General features: G+C 37.1%; 1 protein-coding gene across 1 annotated transcript; it reads left to right on the top strand.

Annotated features, from left to right (window-relative positions):
* The first annotated feature begins 16,873 nt into the window (after window positions 1-16,873).
* LOC131310805 (universal stress protein A-like protein) lies at window positions 16,874-21,729 on the top strand. Its single transcript, XM_058338015.1, has 4 exons — window positions 16,874-17,304; window positions 19,107-19,198; window positions 20,066-20,184; window positions 21,494-21,729. The coding sequence occupies exons 1-4, from the start codon at window positions 17,076-17,078 to the stop codon at window positions 21,570-21,572; spliced, it is 519 nt and encodes a 172-aa protein (XP_058193998.1). The 5' UTR covers window positions 16,874-17,075; the 3' UTR covers window positions 21,573-21,729.
* Window positions 21,730-22,231: the final 502 nt, after the last annotated feature.

Here is a 22,231-nt window from a genome sequence, read left to right as displayed (position 1 = left end):
CAATCAAACATATTCATTACTAATTTCATCTTCTTATGAATCTCATTTATCTATCACTGTTATCAAACGGAGCCTTAGTGTAGTACGGAAGCAAATGCTATGGAACCCGGCGGAAGCCGTTCGGAGAATCCGTGGGGCCAACAATGTTGCTCCTGTCTGGAGAATTAAATAATTGTGGACCCATCAAAGAAATTAATTATTGGAGAGTTCTCAAGGAAAAATAAAAACAAAAACATAGCATGACACAACATGACAGTGGGCCTAGTTTCCAAAAAAAAAAAGAAAAAAGAATAGCCTTTTTTAGGTTTTGTCTTCATTCATTTTTTTATATTTTATATTTTTTTGTTAAATTTTTATAAATTATTAATTCGACTCAACAAGATAAAAAAAATTATGAGCAAAGTATCAATAAAGCTCTTACCAATATTTAACTAAGCTGATTTTTCACAAAGATCCTTGAAAATATTTTAAACAACCGATCATTCGTATGAAACTCCGAAATGAGTTCCACACATGACGGCGTGCAAATGGTGCACCAGTACCCCAAATGGTGTGTACCCATAGAACTGAATCAACTGATAGAAGGACTCGTTAGTTATTCAAGTTTCAATTCTCCAGGAATTTGGGATGCTAGCTAGTTTTGAAGGGGCAAGGGGGGAAAGGCAGTGGGGCCGGGGGAGGGTGTCAGGGGTGCGAGAAGAGGGTCTCTTTGAAAATAACTTTTCAAGTATGTTGTACATTCCTATATAATCTGATACTCCCTCCGTCCCTTATTTATTGTCCGGTATTTTATTTTGGGCTATCTTTTAATAAGTGTCAATTTTGTAAAGTTAGTAGGTAAAAATTGATGAATTGTCTATTTTGTCCCTAAAAGTAGATTCCATTTTAAAAAGTAAGTGAGTAAAAGTGTAATGATGATGGGTAAGTAGGGAAAGTGGAGGAAAAAGTTGATGTGAAAGGTATAATGATGATGTTTTTTTAATAAGTTGGAATTACAAAGCAGAACACTTAAAAAGGGACAGAGGGAGTAGTATTAAACAAATATATAATTTCAGTTGTCCCTCTCTAATATATAGTACTACTCTTAAGATAGAAATATTTTTGCATAAGTATCATATAGCAGATATCTCAACCTGGTACAATTATGGGACCTCAAGTATGCACGTAGACTACAGGTCTCCCACCATAATCAAGAGGGGGAGTTCGAAACTTGTTGCCAACCATCACGTTGATTTTAACAAAGGACCAAAGACCTCAAATTCAAGGCAGACATAACCAACCCGTATAAATCCACTCATGGATCGGTTTTCACTTATCAACTAGTGGCGGCTCCAAGAATTTATAGTAGGGTGTTTAAAAACTATTTTAACTCTACTAGATCATACGGTCAAAAAAACATAACCTCTATTCTAAAAAAAAATTATCTATGAGGAGAAATGAGAATTTAACAATATATACTATTTTTCAACAAAAAAATAACTTTTTTGAAAGTTATCGTTTGCGTAATAGACAGTGTTTCAAGAATGGAAGGGGTAAAGTTTTACAGTTGTCCTACACGAGTTCTCATATTTTCTACCAACGTTTAATCGGCGTATTAATTAATCTACTAAAACCCTTTGGAAAGAAATTGTAGCAAGTATATTGTGGCTGACCTTCTCGAAAATATATTATTCTTTAGAATTACATGATGAGATTTTCTATCGTAATCTTAAATTCAAAGGAACATTATTTAAGTAAACGAGATTTGCAATGTAGTTGAATTTTTTTAAACCTTTTTGTTCGTAATTCTGTAAGCTAACTAGACCAAAAAAAGAAGAAGAATAAAACTCGCTAATAGGAAAAGAGAGAAAAACAAAGCAATGCCAAGAGCTCAATCAATCCACTAAAGATACCGATCTTCCTAGTGATATGCGGAATGGTTCAACGTCCAACTATGGAACCTTTGAAAAAGAAGGAAGAAAGAGTAGTTATCGTCGTAAATGCAAAATTAATACATTTAAACCATCAACAGTAAAGATGGAAAGAGAATGCAGAGCATAATACTTACACCAATAGATTCTTCTTTTTCTCTTTCTTTTTTTAATTTTTTTTATCATGATTACGAGCTTTATTTGACGTAATGTATTAGGTGTTCAAATATGAATTACCTTAATTGATGGACTATAATTGGGTTGTGATAATTGAGTGTTTGTAGACACCCCATTTGGGACCCCTAGGATAATCCCAAGGATGCTACCCCCTAAGGACAAAAATATCCTCGAAAGAGTGATTGTATCAATTGTGATTACCTTTGGAACTCGAATGGAACGGATATACGATGTTTAATTAGTTGTCGAGTCTTGGCCGGAAAACTAGGAAACTCACCGGAAGGTGACGCACGCCAAATAGTTTCAAACACGCACCACAAGTATGCGATGTGCGATAGTTTACTACCCTTTTGAAAAAGTAGGTCTAATGTGACAATCTCTATCATGTCATGAAAAGTGGCCGGACGCCACTTTGAGTCAACATGCGCCACTATGGAGAGGCGCACGATCTTTTGAGCTATAGTGGCCAAGCTTGTTTTCCTATAAAAGGAAGACCACGTCCACAGTTTTAGAGGTTGGTCATTTTGTCAGAAAAACCAGAAAATAGTCTGCAAAACAGTTTTAGAGTGAGTACGTATCCCTTCTCCCTTATCTTCTTCCACTTTGTTCTTCCTATTCTTGTTCCCCAAGAAAGAAAAGAGAGTAGCTATGGCCTTGAGAGAGTACCCACGCACATATACGCACACACACCCTGTATATTCGAGTCCTTCACATTTTGAAGGGAAAGCAAGCGATTCGAGAGCTTGAGAGAGGTACAAACCTCATTGTTGTAATGTAACCTCCGGGGGGGGGGGGGGGGGGGGGGGGGGGGGATTTCCATGTCAGGATGGAGACCCTAGTGGCTTCCCGAACTCAAAGCTATAAAGGAAGCAAGGTGGTGCAACACGCATGATTCGGGTATACGCCGCACAAATCAGTGGGTATATGCCACTTTAATCATGGCGCAATGCAACTTTGCGGATACAGATTTTATGTTGTTTTATGTATTTTCTGTTCACGGTAGGCACGGTGATCTACCCTGTTTAACATCATGTCTATTCCAGAAAGTTGGAGCCATACAGCACACAGATTAGCTGTGCACCGCTTTCAATAGAGTTGCACGCCACTCTGTGTTTCATGCGCCACTTTCTAGTTGAGGTGGCAGAATGCTAAGTAGTAGGAAATAGTCATATATTATGGCCTAGAACACTGGGGTATTATGTTGATGAGCCATACAATGAAATCCTGGAGGCATTAAGTTGATGAGCCATACAATGAAGCTGTGGGAAAGAGTTATTGAGTATCACTTGAGAATAGTGATAGTAGTGTGCCTTTTCCGGCTGCCTATGTACACAGACACGTAAAGTCGTTATAGACATAGAAATTACAGGGGACATAGACACGGATATCTGACACGATAATTCTCAAAAGATGAGGAAACAAACCTGGCAGGGGACACGACAATATTTTTAAAATTATTTTTTTAGTTATGCAAACCTACATTATAATCACTAAATATTAGGTTTGAATTCCTATTGAATGCATTATCCACAAATGATGCATGCCTCTACATATACACATGTGTTTTATAATTACCCTTTTGGCCCAGTAGGTTTGAAATTATAGATATTTAAACCTGAAAGAGGTTTTATAATGTAAGAATCACCCTAGTGTTTCCTTGGGGTGTCCCACCATAACAAATACTAAAAATTTAGTGGACACGCCACGTGCTATGGTGTGTCACATATGTGTTCCCACAAGTACCCGGCATGTCAAGTGTTTCTAGTGTGTTTGACATGGATCCAGCAATCCCTAAAAGTGTCGATCCTTCATTGGTGCAGTTGCGTGTGTGTTTGTGTCCAGATAACATAGTGTTCGACCATTTGCTACATTGCAGCTTAAGGATTATAGAACTAAAGTGTTTGGATTTCCATCGTTTGCACTCTTTCAGGAGAGAAGAAGTATATATATTATGGCCCAGAACACTTGGGTATTATGTGTTATGTTCTTTTCTGTTAATCAGATACATTTTTCTTTAACCTGCAGACATATGTGGCACGAACCGAGCACTGTCGCTCTTGGTAATACGCCACAATTTTTTCCATATCTTGTGTCAAGATTTCGTTGTGTTCTTCCTATGGATGAGGAAGAAATTAAAACGTGGCAAGAGAGAAGGGTGGTGTGTATTTAGAGCACTGGTGGTGTTGTCTTATGTAATCGATTGATGTTAGCACATCTCTCTCTCTCTCTCTCTCTCTCTCTCTCTCTCTCTCTGTGTGGCTTGGTGGTATAACACTTCACTACTTCAGCAGCTATATTTATTCAGAATTCCTAACTCTAGTTGTATAAACTTGAGTTTTCTAGAGGTTGGGTTGGTAATGGCGATGTTGAATTCGAATTCACCTGTTGATCTTTGTTAAAAGCAACATTACGATCTTTGTTAAAATTTGTACCATTGTTGGTAACAAGTTCTGAACTCCGCTTTTGGGGACACCTGTAGCATACTTGCATATTTGTATCTGTCTTACTACTAATATTTACTGCACATCTAAAACTTATGAGAAAATATTTTGTATCATTTCATATTAAACGTCTGTACGGAAGGACACTGCAATTACATACTCCCTTCGTCCGACGTCCCAATAGTATTTGTATGATTGTATCATATCTCAAGGACAGGGATATGCAATGCAACACATACTCCAACGTGGAATAATGTTAAATTCAAACATATATAGCATCAAAAAAAAAAAATTGTCCAAAAGTCTAGAGAGAGGCTCTAACCTCTCTCTAACTTTACCCTCTCTCTCCGCTTTCTTTCCACCGTCACAGTCCAAACCCGCGGCCGAAAATCCGAGGAGGGGGGGTTAGCCTCCCCTCCTCTTCTTTCTTGTTTTTCTCTTTTTCTTTCTTTTCTTCTAAATGTTGTTCCAGTTGCCGTTGTTCACTGTCAAACGGCACTGATCTATCCCAAGAACACATCTCAAAACCCCCGCCCCCAAGAAGACGAGAAAGTTACCCGCTATTATAGCAGGTCCGTCTCGGCATCGTTCGGCCCTCCGTCGCTGCCGCTCCCCTCCCTTGCCGGACATGCATGCATATCTTTCTTATCCTCCTCTGTTGCCGGACAGTCGATCGGCTCCCCCCTCTGATGTCCCCTTCCCCCACGATCGGCTGTTCCTTTTTTGTTCCAATCGACCCCCCTTTTTTGGCTTCCCCTCCCTGTTCGATTGGGACTCTCTTTGTTCTTCCCTCTTCCATTCTCCCCTCTGATCGGATTTGGTTTCCCCTCTTCGTTCTCACCTTCCCCCACCAATCCGACTGGTTTTTTCGATGTGCATGCATGCCCGGTGGGCTTGTTTGTTTTTGCAGGTTAATGCGGCGCTGCTGTGATGTGTTTAGATCGGGCCTCTTTGCCGCCGGAGTTGATGGTGGTTTGGTTTTCTCGCAATGGCTAACTGATCTGTGTCGGTTGCCGTTAAAAATGGGCGTGATCCGGCCAGCGGTTTGGTCACCTTCTTGATTTGTGCTCTTGATTTTCGCTTGTTTCATGTGTTTTTTGGGATGACTGCGGCTTGTCGTTTGGAAGGTGTTTCATATGGCTTAGTTGTAGTTTTAATTGTTTATGTTGTATTTGTGTATTTGTGGCGCAGTGCTCTGCTCCTTGGCTCTTGTTGGCTTTCGCTTGTCGCCGGCGGTTTTTCTATTTTTTGGTGATAGCACTGTTGCTCTTTCTCTTGTATTATCTATTTTTATATCAATGTAGTTTTTTTTATGCCAAAAAAAAAAAAAAAACATATATAGCATCCCAAGGCTAGCCGAGGAGAAAATGGAAATCACTATCCAGGTCATTCACTATCCAGGTCATTGGGGTCTATAAGAAGTCAAAAGTTTTTTTTTTATTGATGACAAACCCCTTCCAATAATCCACAATTGGATGTGTTCTATAAATTCAAATACTCCCTCCGTCCTTTTTGTTACCCAAATTATGCAACCTAGAGGGGGGGTGAATAGGATTGCTAGTAATAATTACCAATAAAAATTTATCTCTAACAATATATGCAAACAATAAGTATGCAATCAAAATAGAGAGATAGAGAGATAGAACCCGTTTATAGTGGTTCGGTCCGGATTTGTCCACGGTCCGGCCCTACTCCACTTCTCCTCAAGCAATTACTTGAAGGTTAGACTAATCTTTAAAAGATTACAACTTGTAAGTCTTGCGGGTGCTTACAAGAACCGAATGCCTCTAGCTTTCCCGAGGAGCTAGCACAACCGCAAGAATTTTCTCCGAAAACTTCTCAAAAACAATAACACCCAAATTCCAACCCGAATTTGGTCTTCTAAGCTTTCAAGTGTTTGACTCAAACACTCACTTAGGAAATACAAGTATGTGAAGAAGGTATGAAAATTATCGCTCACGACTTGTACAAATTTTCTCTCAAGAATAATATGAAAGTGGAAGAACAATGAGAATTTTTGGCTTTGATCTTTTGAGAATTTGCTCTTGCAATAATATGGAATGTTGTAGCTTGTGTATGTACTCATTAATGAGTTCTTGATGCCTTATATAGCCATCCATATGCTTCCTAGCCGTTGGAAACTAGCCGTTGGAAACTAGCCGTTTGAAACTAGCCGTTGGAAACTAGCCGTTGGAAACTAGCCGTTTGAAACTAGCCGTTGGAAACTAGCCGTTTGATAGAGTGGTCATCCGGGTGGTCGTCCGGTTGTCACAGCTTTCTGTTCAGACAGCCGGCTTGTCAGCCGGTTCGTCAACCTGTGGCTCACAATTTCATCTAAATAAACCGTTAAAGCATGTATTGAGCTCAATAAAGTCTTTGTAAATATAAATCATGAATCCAAGAGACTTTATGCTATATTTCAAGGTCACGAAAATATTTAATTCGGGAATCGACTTTTCGATAATTTTGTATTTGCCGAATAAAAATATCATTGAATTAATCATCAAAATAATTAATAGAGATGCATATAAATTTTCACAAATTATAATGCATACATTTTTCAACAATCTCCCCCTTTTTGATGATGACACAAAATGATAGTTTTTATTCAAGAGGAGTTATGCCAATCTCCCCCTTAATACATGCACCAAAGCAGTTATCTATGATCAACGAGTAATAGCAATAATCATCAGATCATAGCAAGCAATTTTTTTAAATTTGCCCAAAATGGCAAGATAGATCAATTAAAACTTGGCTTTTTCTCCCCCTGTGACATCATAAAAAAAAACTAAAAAGAGAAAAACAATAGGGCCATGGTTCCAGCACCATGCCGCTCTTGCCCTGTAGCACTCTATCTTCGTTCATTGAGAGCTTGGCGTCCTTGATTTTCGTATTCTCGAATAATGGCTGCTACAACGGCAGCTATAATGCCAATCCAATACCACAGAGTATCCACATTTACATTCCATCCGAACCATGGTGGTATTCTCATGGTAAGTAACGCACACAGCAGAATGAAGATAAAGAGTTGCATCCAAATGGTTTGGATAAACAACCTGAACTCTGCTCGTTCGGCATCTCTTTCGTAAAACTCAAACGGTAACCCTTGCGGTATGTTTGCCATTGCTCGATTTGGAAGGATAGAGATTTGGAGAGATTTAGGCCGAGAGAGAAGGAGAGATAGATAGATGAGGAGATAGAGATTGTGTTGTTGAATTTATAGAGTATGAGATTGCCGAATTGTTTGAAATGCTGCGCCGAATTGTTTGAAATGGTGCGCCGAATTGTTTGAAATGGTGCGCCGAATTGATTGAATTGCTGCGCCGAAAGAGAGATAATAGGGGATGCGGCACCGAATAGAGATAGGATAGGGGATGCGGCGCCGAATAGGACAAGAATAGGGGTGGCGCCGAAAAGAACAAGAATAGGGGAAGAAAATTGTGTTCGGGTGTTTATTGTTGTGTCCCCTTAATACATGCTCCCCCTAAAAGAGAGCTTTTTAAAGAATGCGAGGGGTATTACCGAGAATGATTATCCCTGCAAGCTTAGAGACAAGAAATTCATATCGGCGAAGTATATAAGAGACAATTTAAGCACTAAGCCATGAAGTTCATACAAACTAAGTGTAACAGACTTAATAGATCAGAGTTAGCAACGCAAAAGCTTGAATAAGTCTCAACCTCACGGTTGTCCGGTTGGACATCCGCTTGGACATCCGACTGACTGTCACGACCCTGACCCGCCCCTTGAGGTCTTAATCATGACAAATGCCAGTGATTTCTAGCAGAGGGCTCCCAAAAGACAGATTTCCAAAACCCACGAAATTATCAGCATATAACAGATTTGTTCAAGACTCAAAATAAATGATCAAACTTGATTCTTGTACATCTAACCAACACTTAAACATGTAAAGAAGGTAGGAGATCCCTACCTCGAGGGTTAGAAGCAAGCCCGAACATGGAGGAAACCTCAAAGTGCTCCGATCATGATTCTTCTTCGATCAATAGGAAGATCTCGTCGCGTAGAACAACTTTAGTACTTGGGATTTTTCCGAAATCTCATTCTAAGGCGATGAAATCGAAGAGAGAAGTTTGGAGGAGAGGTGAGAAAGAGAGAGAGTCGGTCGAGGGAGTAGAGAGAGAGAAACGTGTGTGTGTCTGCCCGGAAAAGAAAAGAAATATATGTGGGGGAGAATTATCCCCTACACACACCTTCACTTAAACACCCATGCATATTACACTTGCATCCCGAACTTCTAAATTCTAGCACATTCGACATCCGAACTCATTCTCCATTTTATATCACAACTCATGCCTTAATAAAACATAAAGAATTATGGAAATAAAATACGGGTCTCTACACTGACAAATGCAGGTTAAGTCCAGAAAACGTTTAAGAGGAGTAGCATTAAAGACCATAAAACTGTTTTTCTGCATACCAAACACAGGAAAATGAATCATATGATAAAATGTTTGGAGGGTGATTTCTTTATCAAGATCATTTGTACTCTCCATCAAGTATGATATTTACGAATTCAATCAACTCAACATTGAATCCAAAAAAAAACTTTTGACATCAAGAACACAACTTTTTCATAAATGATTAGACATGCCGAGTTCTCGTCGAATGAAACAAAATTGTTCTTCACCAAGGGGTTTTGTGAAAATGTCCGCCAATTGCTTGTCGGTACTAATAAAGTTAAGTTCAATATCCCCTTTTTGAACATGATCTCTTATAAAATGATGTCTAATCTCAATATGTTTTGTTCGAGAATGTTGAATTGGATTCTTGGTTAAGCTAATTGCACTAGTATTATCACATTTAATAGGAATATGATCATATTGCAAATTGAAATCCTCCATTTGTTGTTTGATCCACAATATTTGGGCACAACAACTTCCGGCCGCTACATATTCCGCCTCGGCGGTAGATAGAGCTACGAAATTTTGTTTCTTGCTATGCCAAGACACTAGAGAGTGCCCTAGAAATTGGCAAGTCCCACTTGTACTTTTACGATCAACTTTGAAACCTCCAAAATCCGCATCCGAATAACCAATTAAATCAAATGCAACTCCACGTGGATAAAACAATCCTAAGTCATGAGAACCGCCAACATATTTAAAGATTCGTTTAATAGCTTTTAAATGCGATTCTTTAGGACATGATTGAAATCTAGCACACATGCAAACACTAAACATTATATCCGGTCTACTTGCAGTGAGATAAAGTAATGAGCCGATCATACCTCGATACATCTTTTCATTGACGGCCTTACCATTCTCATCTTTGTCTAAGCTTAGTTGATGTGCTCATTGGTGTGCTCGTTGGCTTTGATCCTTCCATGCCAAACTTCTTAATAAGTTCTTTCGCATACTTGGCTTGGTTGATTAGGATCCCCTCATTAGTTTGCTTGATTTGAAGTCCGAGGAAGAAGTTAAGCTCCCCCATCATACTCATTTCAAATTCACCTTGCATACACTTAGCAAACTCTTTGCACATATTATCATTAGTGGCACCAAAGACAATATCATCAACATATATTTGAATAATGAGCATATCTTTACCTTTGGCTTTAATGAAAAGAGTAGTATCAATTTTTCCACGAGTAAAGCCATTGTCAAGCAAGAATGAACTAAGTCTATCATACCATGCACGTGGTGCTTGCTTCAAACCATATAAAGCTTTTGAGAGTTTAAAAACATGATCGGGGTATACATGATCTTCAAAGCCGGGAGGTTGTTTGACATAAACTTCTTCATTTATGAACCCATTCAAAAATGCACTTTTCACATCCATTTGATAAAGCTTGAAATTTTTGAAAGATGCAAAGGCAAGTAATATGCGAATAGCCTCTAATCTAGCTACCGGTGCAAAAGTTTCTTCAAAATCAATACCTTCTTCTTGATTATAACCTTGAGCAACAAGTCTAGCTTTATTCCTAACAATATTTCCGGATTCATCTAGCTTGTTACGAAAAACCCATTTAGTACCTATAATAGTGTGATCAAGAGGCTTCGGTACTAATGCCCAAACTTTATTCCTTTCAAATTGATTTAACTCATCTTGCATGGCCAAAATCCAATTTTCATCATCTTGAGCTTCCGGAAAGTTTTTAGGCTCAATTTGAGAAACAAAAGCTTGATTTTCACAAAAATTTCTATGAGACGAGCGAGTGGTTACCCCTTTCGAAACTTCTCCAAGAATCAAGTCCTTTGGATGGTTTTGCACGAATCTCCAATCCTTGGAAAGATCTTGGTTGTCTCCCATGGCATCTTGAGGTTGATTAATAACTTCATCTTCTTTGATTTGAGAGCTTTCTACTTGAGTATCACCATCAACTTTTTCTTGAATTGTCAAGTCATGAATCTCATGTGTAATTTCTAAGTCATCATTATCAACAACATCCTTAGTAGCACAAGGATTAGATTCATCAAAGGAAACGTGAATAGATTCTTCAACAAGATTAGTGCGCTTATTATAAATTCTATATGCTTTGCTAGTAAGAGAGTAACCAATAAAGATGCCTTCATCCGATTTTGAATCAAATTTATCCAAGTTATCTTTTCCATTGTTTAATACATAACATTTACAACCGAAGGCATGAAAGTAATTAATGTTGGGTATTCTACCATTCCAAAGCTCATAAGGAGTTTTCTTGAGGATAGGCCTAATTAAAACTCGATTCAAAATATAGCATGAGGTATTAACGGCTTCCGCCCAAAAATATTTTGGCAAAGAGTTTTCACAAAGCATAGTGCGGGCCATTTCTTCCAGAGTACGATTTTTTCTCTCTACTACTCCATTTTGTTGAGGAGTACGAGGTACGGAAAAGTTATGACCAATACCATGTTCATCACAAAACTTTTCATATAAAGAATTGTCAAGTTCTTTTCCATGATCCGTACGAATGTTAGAAATAACAAAGCCTTTTTCATTTTGAACTCTTCTACAAAGTTTAGTGAAATTAGGATAAGCCTCATTCTTATGAGCTAGGAACATCACCCATGTATATCTAGAGAAATCATCAACAACAACAAGACAATAATAGTTTCCACAAAGACTTGGAGAGCGAGTTGGTCCAAACAAATCCATATGAAGTAATTGCAAAGGTCTAGTAGTTGAGACAACATTTTTGGACTTAAAAGAAACCTTGGTTTGTTTTCCTTGTTGGCAAGGACCACAAAGTCTATCTTTTTCAAATTTGATTTTAGGAAGACCTTTTACCAAATTTTTTCTAGAGAGTTTTGAAATAGCATCCATACTTGCATGTCCTAGGCGCCTATGCCAAAGCCAACTATTTTCACTCAAAGCGGAAAAACATTTTATATCACAATTACTTAAATCATTGAGATTAAAAACATATACATTTTCAAATCTTTGTCCAACGAAGAGTGTCTTGTTGCTTTTGTCATTTTCAATGATACATTTGGATTTTTCAAAGATAACACGATTTCCTCTATCACATAATTGACTTATGCTAAGAAGATTGTGTTTTAAACCATTAACAAGTAAAACATCTTCAATAATAGGAGAATTACCTATATCACCGATTCCTATGATTTTGCCTTTGTTGTTGTCTCCAAATGTGACATGTCCACCATCTTTAGACGAAAGAGAATTGAAAGCCCTCTTGTCACCGGTCATGTGTCTTGAACATCCACTATCAAGGTACCAACTTCCTTCCTTGAGAGAACTTTTGAAGCATACCTACAATAGCACATCAATTCTTGACTTTTGGTACCCAAATCATCTTGGGTCCTTGAAGGTTAGCATTGATACGGTTCTTAGGAACCCAGACCTTTTTTGCATTAGAAGATGAGTATCCTTTCATAGGACATGTAGGAGAAATATGACCAATTTTACCACAATAATGACATGTCAATTTAGAATGGCTAGAAGGAGGAACATCTTTTTCAAAAAGATTTTTGTGTTGAGTGGGATTATAACCAATTCCGGCCTTGTGAAAAGAAACCATTTGTTTTCCAAGAAGAATGTCTAAACTTTCTTTTCCATTAGTGAGTTTTGAAAGAGAATTAGTTAAATCATCAATTTGTTTTTCTAAAGATTCGTTTTTGGAAGTATCCTTCAAATACTCTTTTTCTTTTTCCAAAGAGGTTCTTAAACTTTCATTTTCTTCCTCCAAAATATCTTTCTCTTCAATTAAATCATCTATTTCTAGTGAAAGATCTTTAGCAACCTTTTTAAGAAATTTGTTTTTAGAAACAACCTTTTCAAATTCTACTTTCAACTCTTTATAGGCAATAAACAATTCATCAAAGGAATAGGATGAGTCGAGATCTACCTCGTTTTCTTCGATGGCCATGAAACACAAGTTAGCGACCTCTTGTTGCTCATCGTCCTCATCGGAGCTACTATCGTCACTATTGTCCCATGCGGCCATCATAGCTCTCTTTTTGTCCTTCTTTGAATATTTTTTGGCATATGGACATTCACTTTTGATGTGGCCGGGCTTCTTGCACTCGTAGCAAATGATTGGATCCTTTTTGCTACTTTCTTCTTTGCCTCCATCTTTTCTTGAAAATCCTCTGCCTTTGCGAGATGCTCTATTTTTGAAGAGTTTCTTGAACGTTTTTGTGATGAGCGCCATTTCATCATCCTCACTTTCGTTGCTTGAATCCTCCTTGCTTTTTGATTTGCTTGTTGTACTTTTGAAGGCAAGATCCTTAACTTTCTTCTCTTTTTCACCCTTGAGGTTGTGATGCATTTCCTCCGTCATGAGAGATCCCATGAGCTTGTCCATCGTGTATGTTGAGAAATCTTTGGATTGTAGGATGATGGAGGTGGTAGTGTCCCAATTGGTTGGCATGGAACGGAGCACCTTCCTTGTCATTTCGGATTGACTGTAAATCTTTCCAAGAGCTTTTAAACCGTTAATAATACTAGCAAATCTAGCAAACATTTGAGATATAGATTCATCCGGTTTCATTTTGAAGAGCTCATAGCTATGCACAAGAATATCAATTTTGGACTCCTTAACTTGACTATCTCCTTCATGTGACATTTCTAACTTATCCCATATTTCTTTAGCCGATTCACATGCGGAAACACAATCATATTCATTGGGAGTAATAGCACAAAAAAGAAGGTTCATAGCTCTATAGTTCTTTTCTATTGAAGCCTTTTCCAAATGACTCCACTCATAATCTGGTTTAGGCATAGTCTCTTCTCCAACTTTCTTAGTAGGAATAATGGGACCATTTTTGATAATTTTCCATAGATCATAATCCGTGGATTGAATAAAGATCATCATTCTATTTTTCCAATGAGAGTAATTTTCTCCGGTGAACAAGGGAGGTCTATTGGACGATTGACCTTCGATACAAGAAACATTACTAGTGGTTGCCATGGATCTTAACTCTTAGATGGTTAAATCTACAAACAAGAGCCGAGGCTCTGATACCAATTGTTACCCAAATTATGCAACCTAGAGGGGGGGTGAATAGGATTGCTAGTAATAATTACCAATAAAAATTTATCTCTAACAATATATGCAAACAATAAGTATGCAATCAAAATAGAGAGATAGAGAGATAGAACCCGTTTATAGTGGTTCGGTCCGGATTTGTCCACGGTCCGGCCCTACTCCACTTCTCCTCAAGCAATTACTTGAAGGTTAGACTAATCTTTAAAAGATTACAACTTGTAAGTCTTGCGGGTGCTTACAAGAACCGAATGCCTCTAGCTTTCCCGAGGAGCTAGCACAACCGCAAGAATTTTCTCCGAAAACTTCTCAAAAACAATAACACCCAAATTCCAACCCGAATTTGGTCTTCTAAGCTTTCAAGTGTTTGACTCAAACACTCACTTAGGAAATACAAGTATGTGAAGAAGGTATGAAAATTATCGCTCACGACTTGTACAAATTTTCTCTCAAGAATAATATGAAAGTGGAAGAACAATGAGAATTTTTGGCTTTGATCTTTTGAGAATTTGCTCTTGCAATAATATGGAATGTTGTAGCTTGTGTATGTACTCATTAATGAGTTCTTGATGCCTTATATAGCCATCCATATGCTTCCTAGCCGTTGGAAACTAGCCGTTGGAACTAGCCGTTGGAAACTAGCCGTTGGAAACTAGCCGTTTGAAACTAGCCGTTGGAAACTAGCCGTTTGATAGAGTGGTCATCCGGGTGGTCGTCCGGTTGTCACAGCTTTCTGTTCAGACAGCCGGCTTGTCAGCCGGTTCGTCAACCTGTGGCTCACAATTTCATCTAAATAAACCGTTAAAGCATGTATTGAGCTCAATAAAGTCTTTGTAAATATAAATCATGAATCCAAGAGACTTTATGCTATATTTCAAGGTCACGAAAATATTTAATTCGGGAATCGACTTTTCGATAATTTTGTATTTGCCGAATAAAAATATCATTGAATTAATCATCAAAATAATTAATAGAGATGCATATAAATTTTCACAAATTATAATGCATACATTTTTCAACACTTTTTTTTTGTGTCCAGTATTTTATTTTGGGCTGTCCTTTAATAAGTGTCCATTTTGTTAAGTTCGGGGGGGGTAAAAGTTGGTGCATTGTCTATTTTGTCCCTAAAATTAGATTTTATTTTGAAAAGTTAGTGAGTAAAAGTGTAATGATGATGGGTAAGTAAGGAAAATGGAGGAAAAAGTTGATGTGAAAGGTCTAATGATGATGTCTTTTTAATAAGTTAGAGTTACGAAGCAGGACACTTAAAAAAGGACGAAGGGAGTAAGTATTTATTTTTCAAATAAGTACTTATTTTTTGAATTAAAAATAATATTTTGTGAAAAAATGACCTGTTTAATTGGTAAAATAAAAAATAAGTATTTAAAAATAAGAACCTTAGTGGAATGGGCTCCACACCAAGAAGACACGATTAATTGAAAAATTCATTAAGTTTGAAAACATTCAAACACCAGCTAAACCATCTTGATACTATATACTATCAAGGGAAAATGACGGTTCAGGACGTATTTTGATAATTAATATCTTTTAAGGACATGCTAAGAAAATTTGTTAATGAACAAAATGTTCCTGACAGATATTAATTATCAAAACACGTTCTTAGCCGTCATTTTCCCTACTATTAATGTTTAGCTCACAAGTCACACCCCAATTAATACAAATCCATGTTTATCTGGACACATCCCCAGGTCCCATGATTGATGACGTGTGAAAGATCAACGCTAGCATTCAATACTGCCAGCGAGAATGCTGTGCTAGAAGGAGGGGCGGGAAACAATTATTCTAAGAGCATTCACGGTGGTATAATCAAAATTAAAATGACTTTGTTCGGTTCGTGGTTTAGTTTTAGTTTTAGTTTTGTTTTTAATCATTACTCTATTTCTTTCTCCAATCATTACCCTATTTTTTCAATTATTACTTTCCCATCTCTCTCTATTTCTCTCCAATTATTACCCCTATCTTCAATTATTTCTCTATTTCTCTTTCCACCTACTACCAAAATATTGTTAAGATTAGCAATATTTGCTCAAAAAAGAGTTCACAGTGAAATAATCAAACTTACCTACCTCTTAGCAACTCATCAAATTTTGATCATTGGATAATCAAAACTAGCAATTTTTTGCCAATAATCAAATTTAGTTGTCCTCATATTTCCTCAATCAAGTACACCATCGTAACACAAAAACCTTATCTCTCTTCTATTTTCAACATATTTCTAAGAAAAATACTTTTAAAAAAAGTTTCTATTTTTTTGCAAAAACTGTTTTTTTTTCAAAACTGTTAATTTATTTATTTTTTGCAAAAAAATATTTTTTATTAATTTTTTTTTCAAAAACTGTTCTTCTAAAAAAAATTTCAAAAACTTTTTTTTTATTTGAAAACCTTTTTTTTTAACTTTTTCCTGAAATTTTTTTTAAATCAAAGTTTTCAAAAAACTATTTTCTCTTTTTCTAATAACCTATTTTTATTAGCTTGAAACCTATTTTTAAAAAGTTGTTTTCTATGTTCGCAAGTTTTAGATTTTTATAAATTGAAATGGTAATGTGGCAAGTTTTGATTATTCGAATTTGATTGTACCATTATAGACCTCTACATTGTTAATCTTAGCAATCCCTTAAATGCATAATTAAAAGATGATGTGACAATTTTTGATTATTGACTTTTGATTATTTCACTATGGATGCTCTAAGATCACAAATATTTATACAATCATTTATATAAATTCACTCATATTTATATTTATATTGAGTTCTATACATATTGCACCTTCTGTGTATGCGTCAAAAAAAGAAGAAGAGTATTTGTGTGAGTGTACGTGGTTGAATAATAAATGGGTCCGGAAAACGTGAGAGTGAGAGAGAAATGTCACGTGGTATTGTGGTAATACGGTTGACCGTTAGTTGTAAGTAACCCGCCAAAATCACCCTGTTTTCTATGCGCACATAGATTCCCTTTTAGTTTTCCTTCAGGTTTTTATCTTCTTTAAGCAACACACAAATATCAACGAAGTTGTGTCAGTGTTTGGATAAACCCCCCAGTTGGTAGAGTCCTAGAGAGAGAAAGATCAGAGAGAGAGAGAGAAACATGGAGGAGGGAAGGAGTAGCAGCAGCAGTACAAATGGAAATGGTCTAGGGGAGAAGAAGAAGAAGAAGTTGATGGTGGCAATAGACGAGAGCGAGTGCAGCCACTACGCTCTCGAGTGGGCCCTCCAAAACCTCGTTGACACCATCGCAAACTCCGACCTCTGCATCTTCACCGTTCAGCCCATTGCCAATTACTCCTATCTCTACGCTTCCTCTTTCGGCGCTGCTCGTATACTCTCTCTCTATCTCTCTCTCTCTCTACTCTCTTAATTGTTGTGTTATTTTACTACTCCTATTTGTTAGTAAACTCACACCACAAAGGAGTAGATCCTATCAGTAACTGCAGGTTCTGTAACTTGGGCCTTTCGTTATCGCCTGCTTTTTTTGGGTCACTCCTTGATCGGAATAGTTTACTTTTTAAAATTTGCCAAGAACATTAACCCCGTCAAAAATTACGTTTATTGGATTTCAATTATTCTATTTTTGAAACAAATTTATGTTGAAAAATAGGTTCCGATTTAGTGTTTTAATAGTTACTTTATACGAGAACGCAAGATCTGTGTCTAGTAGGCTCCAAATCACGTGTATTTTCGTTTTGATGATAAAAAAATATTTATAAATATATAGTATTACTTGCGAGGTCCAAATAAGAGACGATGTTGTGTGTATATGCATAGCTACCTTTTAATTTTATACATGTCATGTGAAATATTGTTAATAACTTGAAATTTAGGGATTTTAACCCCCCACAGAGAGAAATTTAAGAAATTTTTTTTCACTCTAGGGACTTGCCGCTAATCCCATAGAATTTTTTCCTAATTTTTCCAAAAAAATATTATAATACGCTAGAATATTTGGAGTGGTGCAGGGCTCGGTTCCCCCTTGCCGCCTAGGACCGCCCCCAACATAAATGTGTTCTCAATGGGATATTCGATGAATTACATGATTTTGGCGTGACTATTGTTCTCAATGGTTCCAATTACCATGAATTTGGAAACTGGATTACAGATAATTTTCCGTCTACATGGGTTTACAGTGATATTACAATTGCTACAGCAACCATAATTTGGAAAGTGAACTTTTTTTCGACAGCCCTGGCTTTCATCTAGATCAACTCTTTCTTTGTCTCCAGAACCCCCCAAGTTTGGAGGATATCGAAACCCTGAATTTGTTGTTTGCTATATAGCTGTTTGGACGTCCCATCAACTTTTGATGGCCTTGATCGCATCAGAAAGTCTATGCACACAGAATTTGGTGTCCAAAACTGGTGCATGTACATCGAACGATGAGCACCAAAGTCTGTGTACCTAGGAGTGTTATGATCGAATTACTTGTCTTTTAAATGTGAAACTAAATTCCAATGGAAACATGAACCAAATTGTCCAACGCACGACTACAACTTTTTTCCGTAATTAAGGAACAAACTGAGATTTGATGCCATTACATTAAATAACTCATGGTTCAAAACTTAAACCAAAGCATATGAAGCATAGGAAAAGGTAGTTTGCTTTGAAATTGAAAAGAAACGAAAGGAAAGAAAAGAAAAGCAAGTCTCATCTCTGTAGAAGAATACAACTATTCATCTCTGGGTACAACTAGGAAACATAATCGGTACCTATGTGGATGAAAAGTAAACAAAAAATTCTGTTATACTTGTTTTGCACGGTACGTATACAAAAGTACCAATATACGATAGGGATATACTAATGTATGACATACATGGTTTTAGAAGTACACATGCTTAGGGATAGGGAAAATGACGGCCAATGACGTGTTTTGATAATTAAGACCCGCCAAGGACATGTTGAGAACATTTGTTAATGCTGAAAATGGTTATCATCAAATCATATTGTTGACATAGGATTGCAATTCTTTTCTACAGACTAGGATTTGCTTGACATCAGCACCAATTCCTTGAATTTAGGCCAGATTGGTTCAATAAAGTGGTGTTGTTTTTGGAGTTGACAAATTCAACCTGATAGTATATTATCTTACATTGATCATACTGCCTTTTTTCCACCCTTGTTGCAGCCGCAGATTTGGTTCGATCTTTCCAAGAAAATCAGCAGAAGTTTTCCCTTGCTCTGCTAGAGAAAGCCAAAGGAATCTGCAGCAAATATGGGGTATATACTCTTCGTTGGTTCTTTGACTTCAAATCACATAACAAACATGATAACCAGTAATGGGTCGTACTACGGTATAAGTTCATTGCAGTCTGAATGGAATTGGATTTCTAATGTATGACGAGGCATAAGCATTGGCAGGTTTTAAAGTAAAAGTAGATCATGGAACTGCTTTCAAAAGTGTCATATTGGCGCAGAAGGTAACCACAATCCAGTGGGCAGTGGTTAATATGCAAAAAGAGCATTGATAGAATCCAGAAGTAGATGGCTATGATTTATAAAAAGTTTTAGTCACATCTTTGCCATAGGATTAGAAATAACGGGTTGGATTTATACAGAATTAAATAACCGTCTTGTTTTGTTATATAGATATTTTTGCAAGTATAGTGACATCCAGGGTGAAAGAGAAGGTCAAAAGGTCAGGGGTTGAACTCCTCCTCCAAAGTGTCAATCTAACCATTCTAACAATAAGATAAAAGAAAAGTACAATGACATCCATAAAAAAATGCATTAAAACTGTAACTTTATTTCGCATTATGTGCACATTATCCACTGTTGTTGAATGGGCTGTAGTTAGCATAACCATTTCTAAATTGTGCCGACATGCATTCATTTCCTATTACAACTTCTGTCAATACTCAATGATGAGCAAAGTAGCATTCTCACCTTGTTTGTTTTGAAATTATTCTGGGGGTATTAGGAACCATGCTCACTATGCCCATTTTCCTTCTCTTCTATCCTCTAAGGTAACAAATTAAGGAAAGAACCTTTAAGATTGCTAAACCTATAATTTCCTCCCATGCTTCATTTCTACATTCATTTCCAGTTTACTAATTCCCTATAACATTGGAACGCCTATTGTCACAGATAGTTGCAGAGACAGTGACAGAAGTTGGAAATCCAAAAGAGGCCATATGTGAAGCAGTGGAAAAGCTTAACATCCAATTGCTTGTATTGGGAAGCCATAGCCGAGGAGCTCTAAAGAGGTTATAAGCGCCATAATTGTTGTCTTCTTTTACCGTAACAATGAATTCATATTCTATCTCTTTTGAATTTACGTAGATGGTGGCCCTAAGGAGATGGGTAGACCAAAAATTTGATTTTAACGGCCTTCGTTCGCAAAATTTAGGTTTTGTTGGATATAATGGAAGACGATCGATGCCCTTACTAACAACCGATGCATGCAACCGAGCCCAGATATTTAGGACTTAAGGCTCAGTTTGATTTGGTTAGAAAGCCCTTGTTCCTCATGTGGCTGGTTGTATGTTGAATCCTGAAATTCTCTAACCTTTTTGATTTCTTAAGGAAAATAAATTTTTTGCCAAATGCCAACTTGAATGGAAAATCTTTCCAAGTTAGGAAAAAATAGAAGACACCGAAGTTCCTCGATGACTAATAATCGCGCCCCCGAAGGAACACTACATAATTTGTTTTCCCCTCAAATTTTGACATTGAGGTTGAACGCCAATCATATGGGAGACTAAACTGATATTTCACACAAGTATGAAGAAAAATTTCGCTGATCCTTTTAATGCTGAAATATCTTCAACGGCCTGAGAGTCATGAGGTTGTTACGGGAAATTAGAATTGGCACCAGTGGGGCAATAGGGATTTGAACTTGTCGCCCCTTCATTAGCACCTAGATGTTTTAGTGCAGTATCAACCAGTCGATTGCAGTTTGTCCTGATTTTGAAATACAAACAAATATATAGAAATATGTTTGCATTTTGGGCGTCGTGGAACTAGTGGAATGGACATCATTTCTGCAACAGTTGAGTCCTACTAGAAAGGAGAAATCACCAAAATGTAATGTCTTAATCGACCCTTTGTATTTGCTACACCTTAAAAGCACAGACACAGACATCAGATGCAAGTAAATACAAAAATGATGACATGAATGGGGGACATGGATAGTTGTGGTTAATAGTGAATCCACCAATGCTCAAATGTGGAAATGCAATTGGAAACACCAGTCTTGATTGGCATAAACTGCAGTCCCTTTTCTTAGCGGGCTGATAATTTTTTTCCCCTTGGAATTTAGGATAAAATTGCATTTTGTTCTTGTCGATTGAATGCGTGAATATTAAATTCACTGTTGTTAATTTCAGAAATGGACAAGTTAGATCCTTCTCCATTTAGTTCTCACTTAATCCTTCTCCATTTAGTTCTCTCTTAATTTCATAAAACCCCCATTGTTAGTTTGATGGTAGCCAGGTTCGGCAACTTATTCTCGAACAGGGTTGAACTGGGCTTTAGTTTGGACATTAACACAAAACTTTTGTAAATTTCTTGCAGGGCTTTGCTGGGAAGTGTCAGCAATTACTGCGCTCACAATGCCAAATGCCCGGTTCTTGTTGTGAAGAGGCCTGCTTGAAAGGATCATATTGTGCAATCTGTGGTGATCTGCTCTTGGTGTTTTTGTGATAACCGCTACTGTATATGATTTTCTATTAGTACTTCCAACCTTCTGTTGTATGTAAAACATGTTGTCTGTAGCTGAAGAAGTTGAATGAATCCTTTCGTAAACAAAACTTGTCGTCTATAGCTTGAGAAGCTGAAAACGTGCAGTTTAAGTCTTGTTTGGTTCTGTTATAGCTTCAAAACAAGTTTCTGGAGTTTTCTTTTCCTCTTGTTAAGTCTGATGTTTTTGATGGAAATACAGAGTTTTTGGGAGGAGCTCTCCAGTCCAGTATTTTGATTAGCAGGTCCAATTTACTCCACGGGGAACAGTTATATATCCTCTGTGCGTAGAACTCGTTGTGTTCAGATGATCAGTGCAAAATTTGGATAGAACTCATTGTGTTCAGACCGTGCAAAATTTGGATTAACCTAATAACCGTAGCCATATACTCCCTCCGTCCCAATTTAAGTGTCCATTATGGTTTTGCGTGCCATTTTCAATTGCTTATACTTCTAAATGTATATTGCTAAAAATATGCAATATGAATTTTGTTTGATAAATCTCAATTATTTTTATAAGACAATGATTTTAAAAATATAAAATATCATGTATATTGAGAGATATAAGTCATT

This window comes from Rhododendron vialii, chromosome 12a (assembly GCF_030253575.1).
Source record: "Rhododendron vialii isolate Sample 1 chromosome 12a, ASM3025357v1".
NCBI lineage: Eukaryota > Viridiplantae > Streptophyta > Magnoliopsida > Ericales > Ericaceae > Rhododendron > Rhododendron vialii.
The sequence above is the reverse complement of the archived record's forward strand: the minus strand, read 5'-3'. Positions and strand labels throughout refer to the sequence as shown.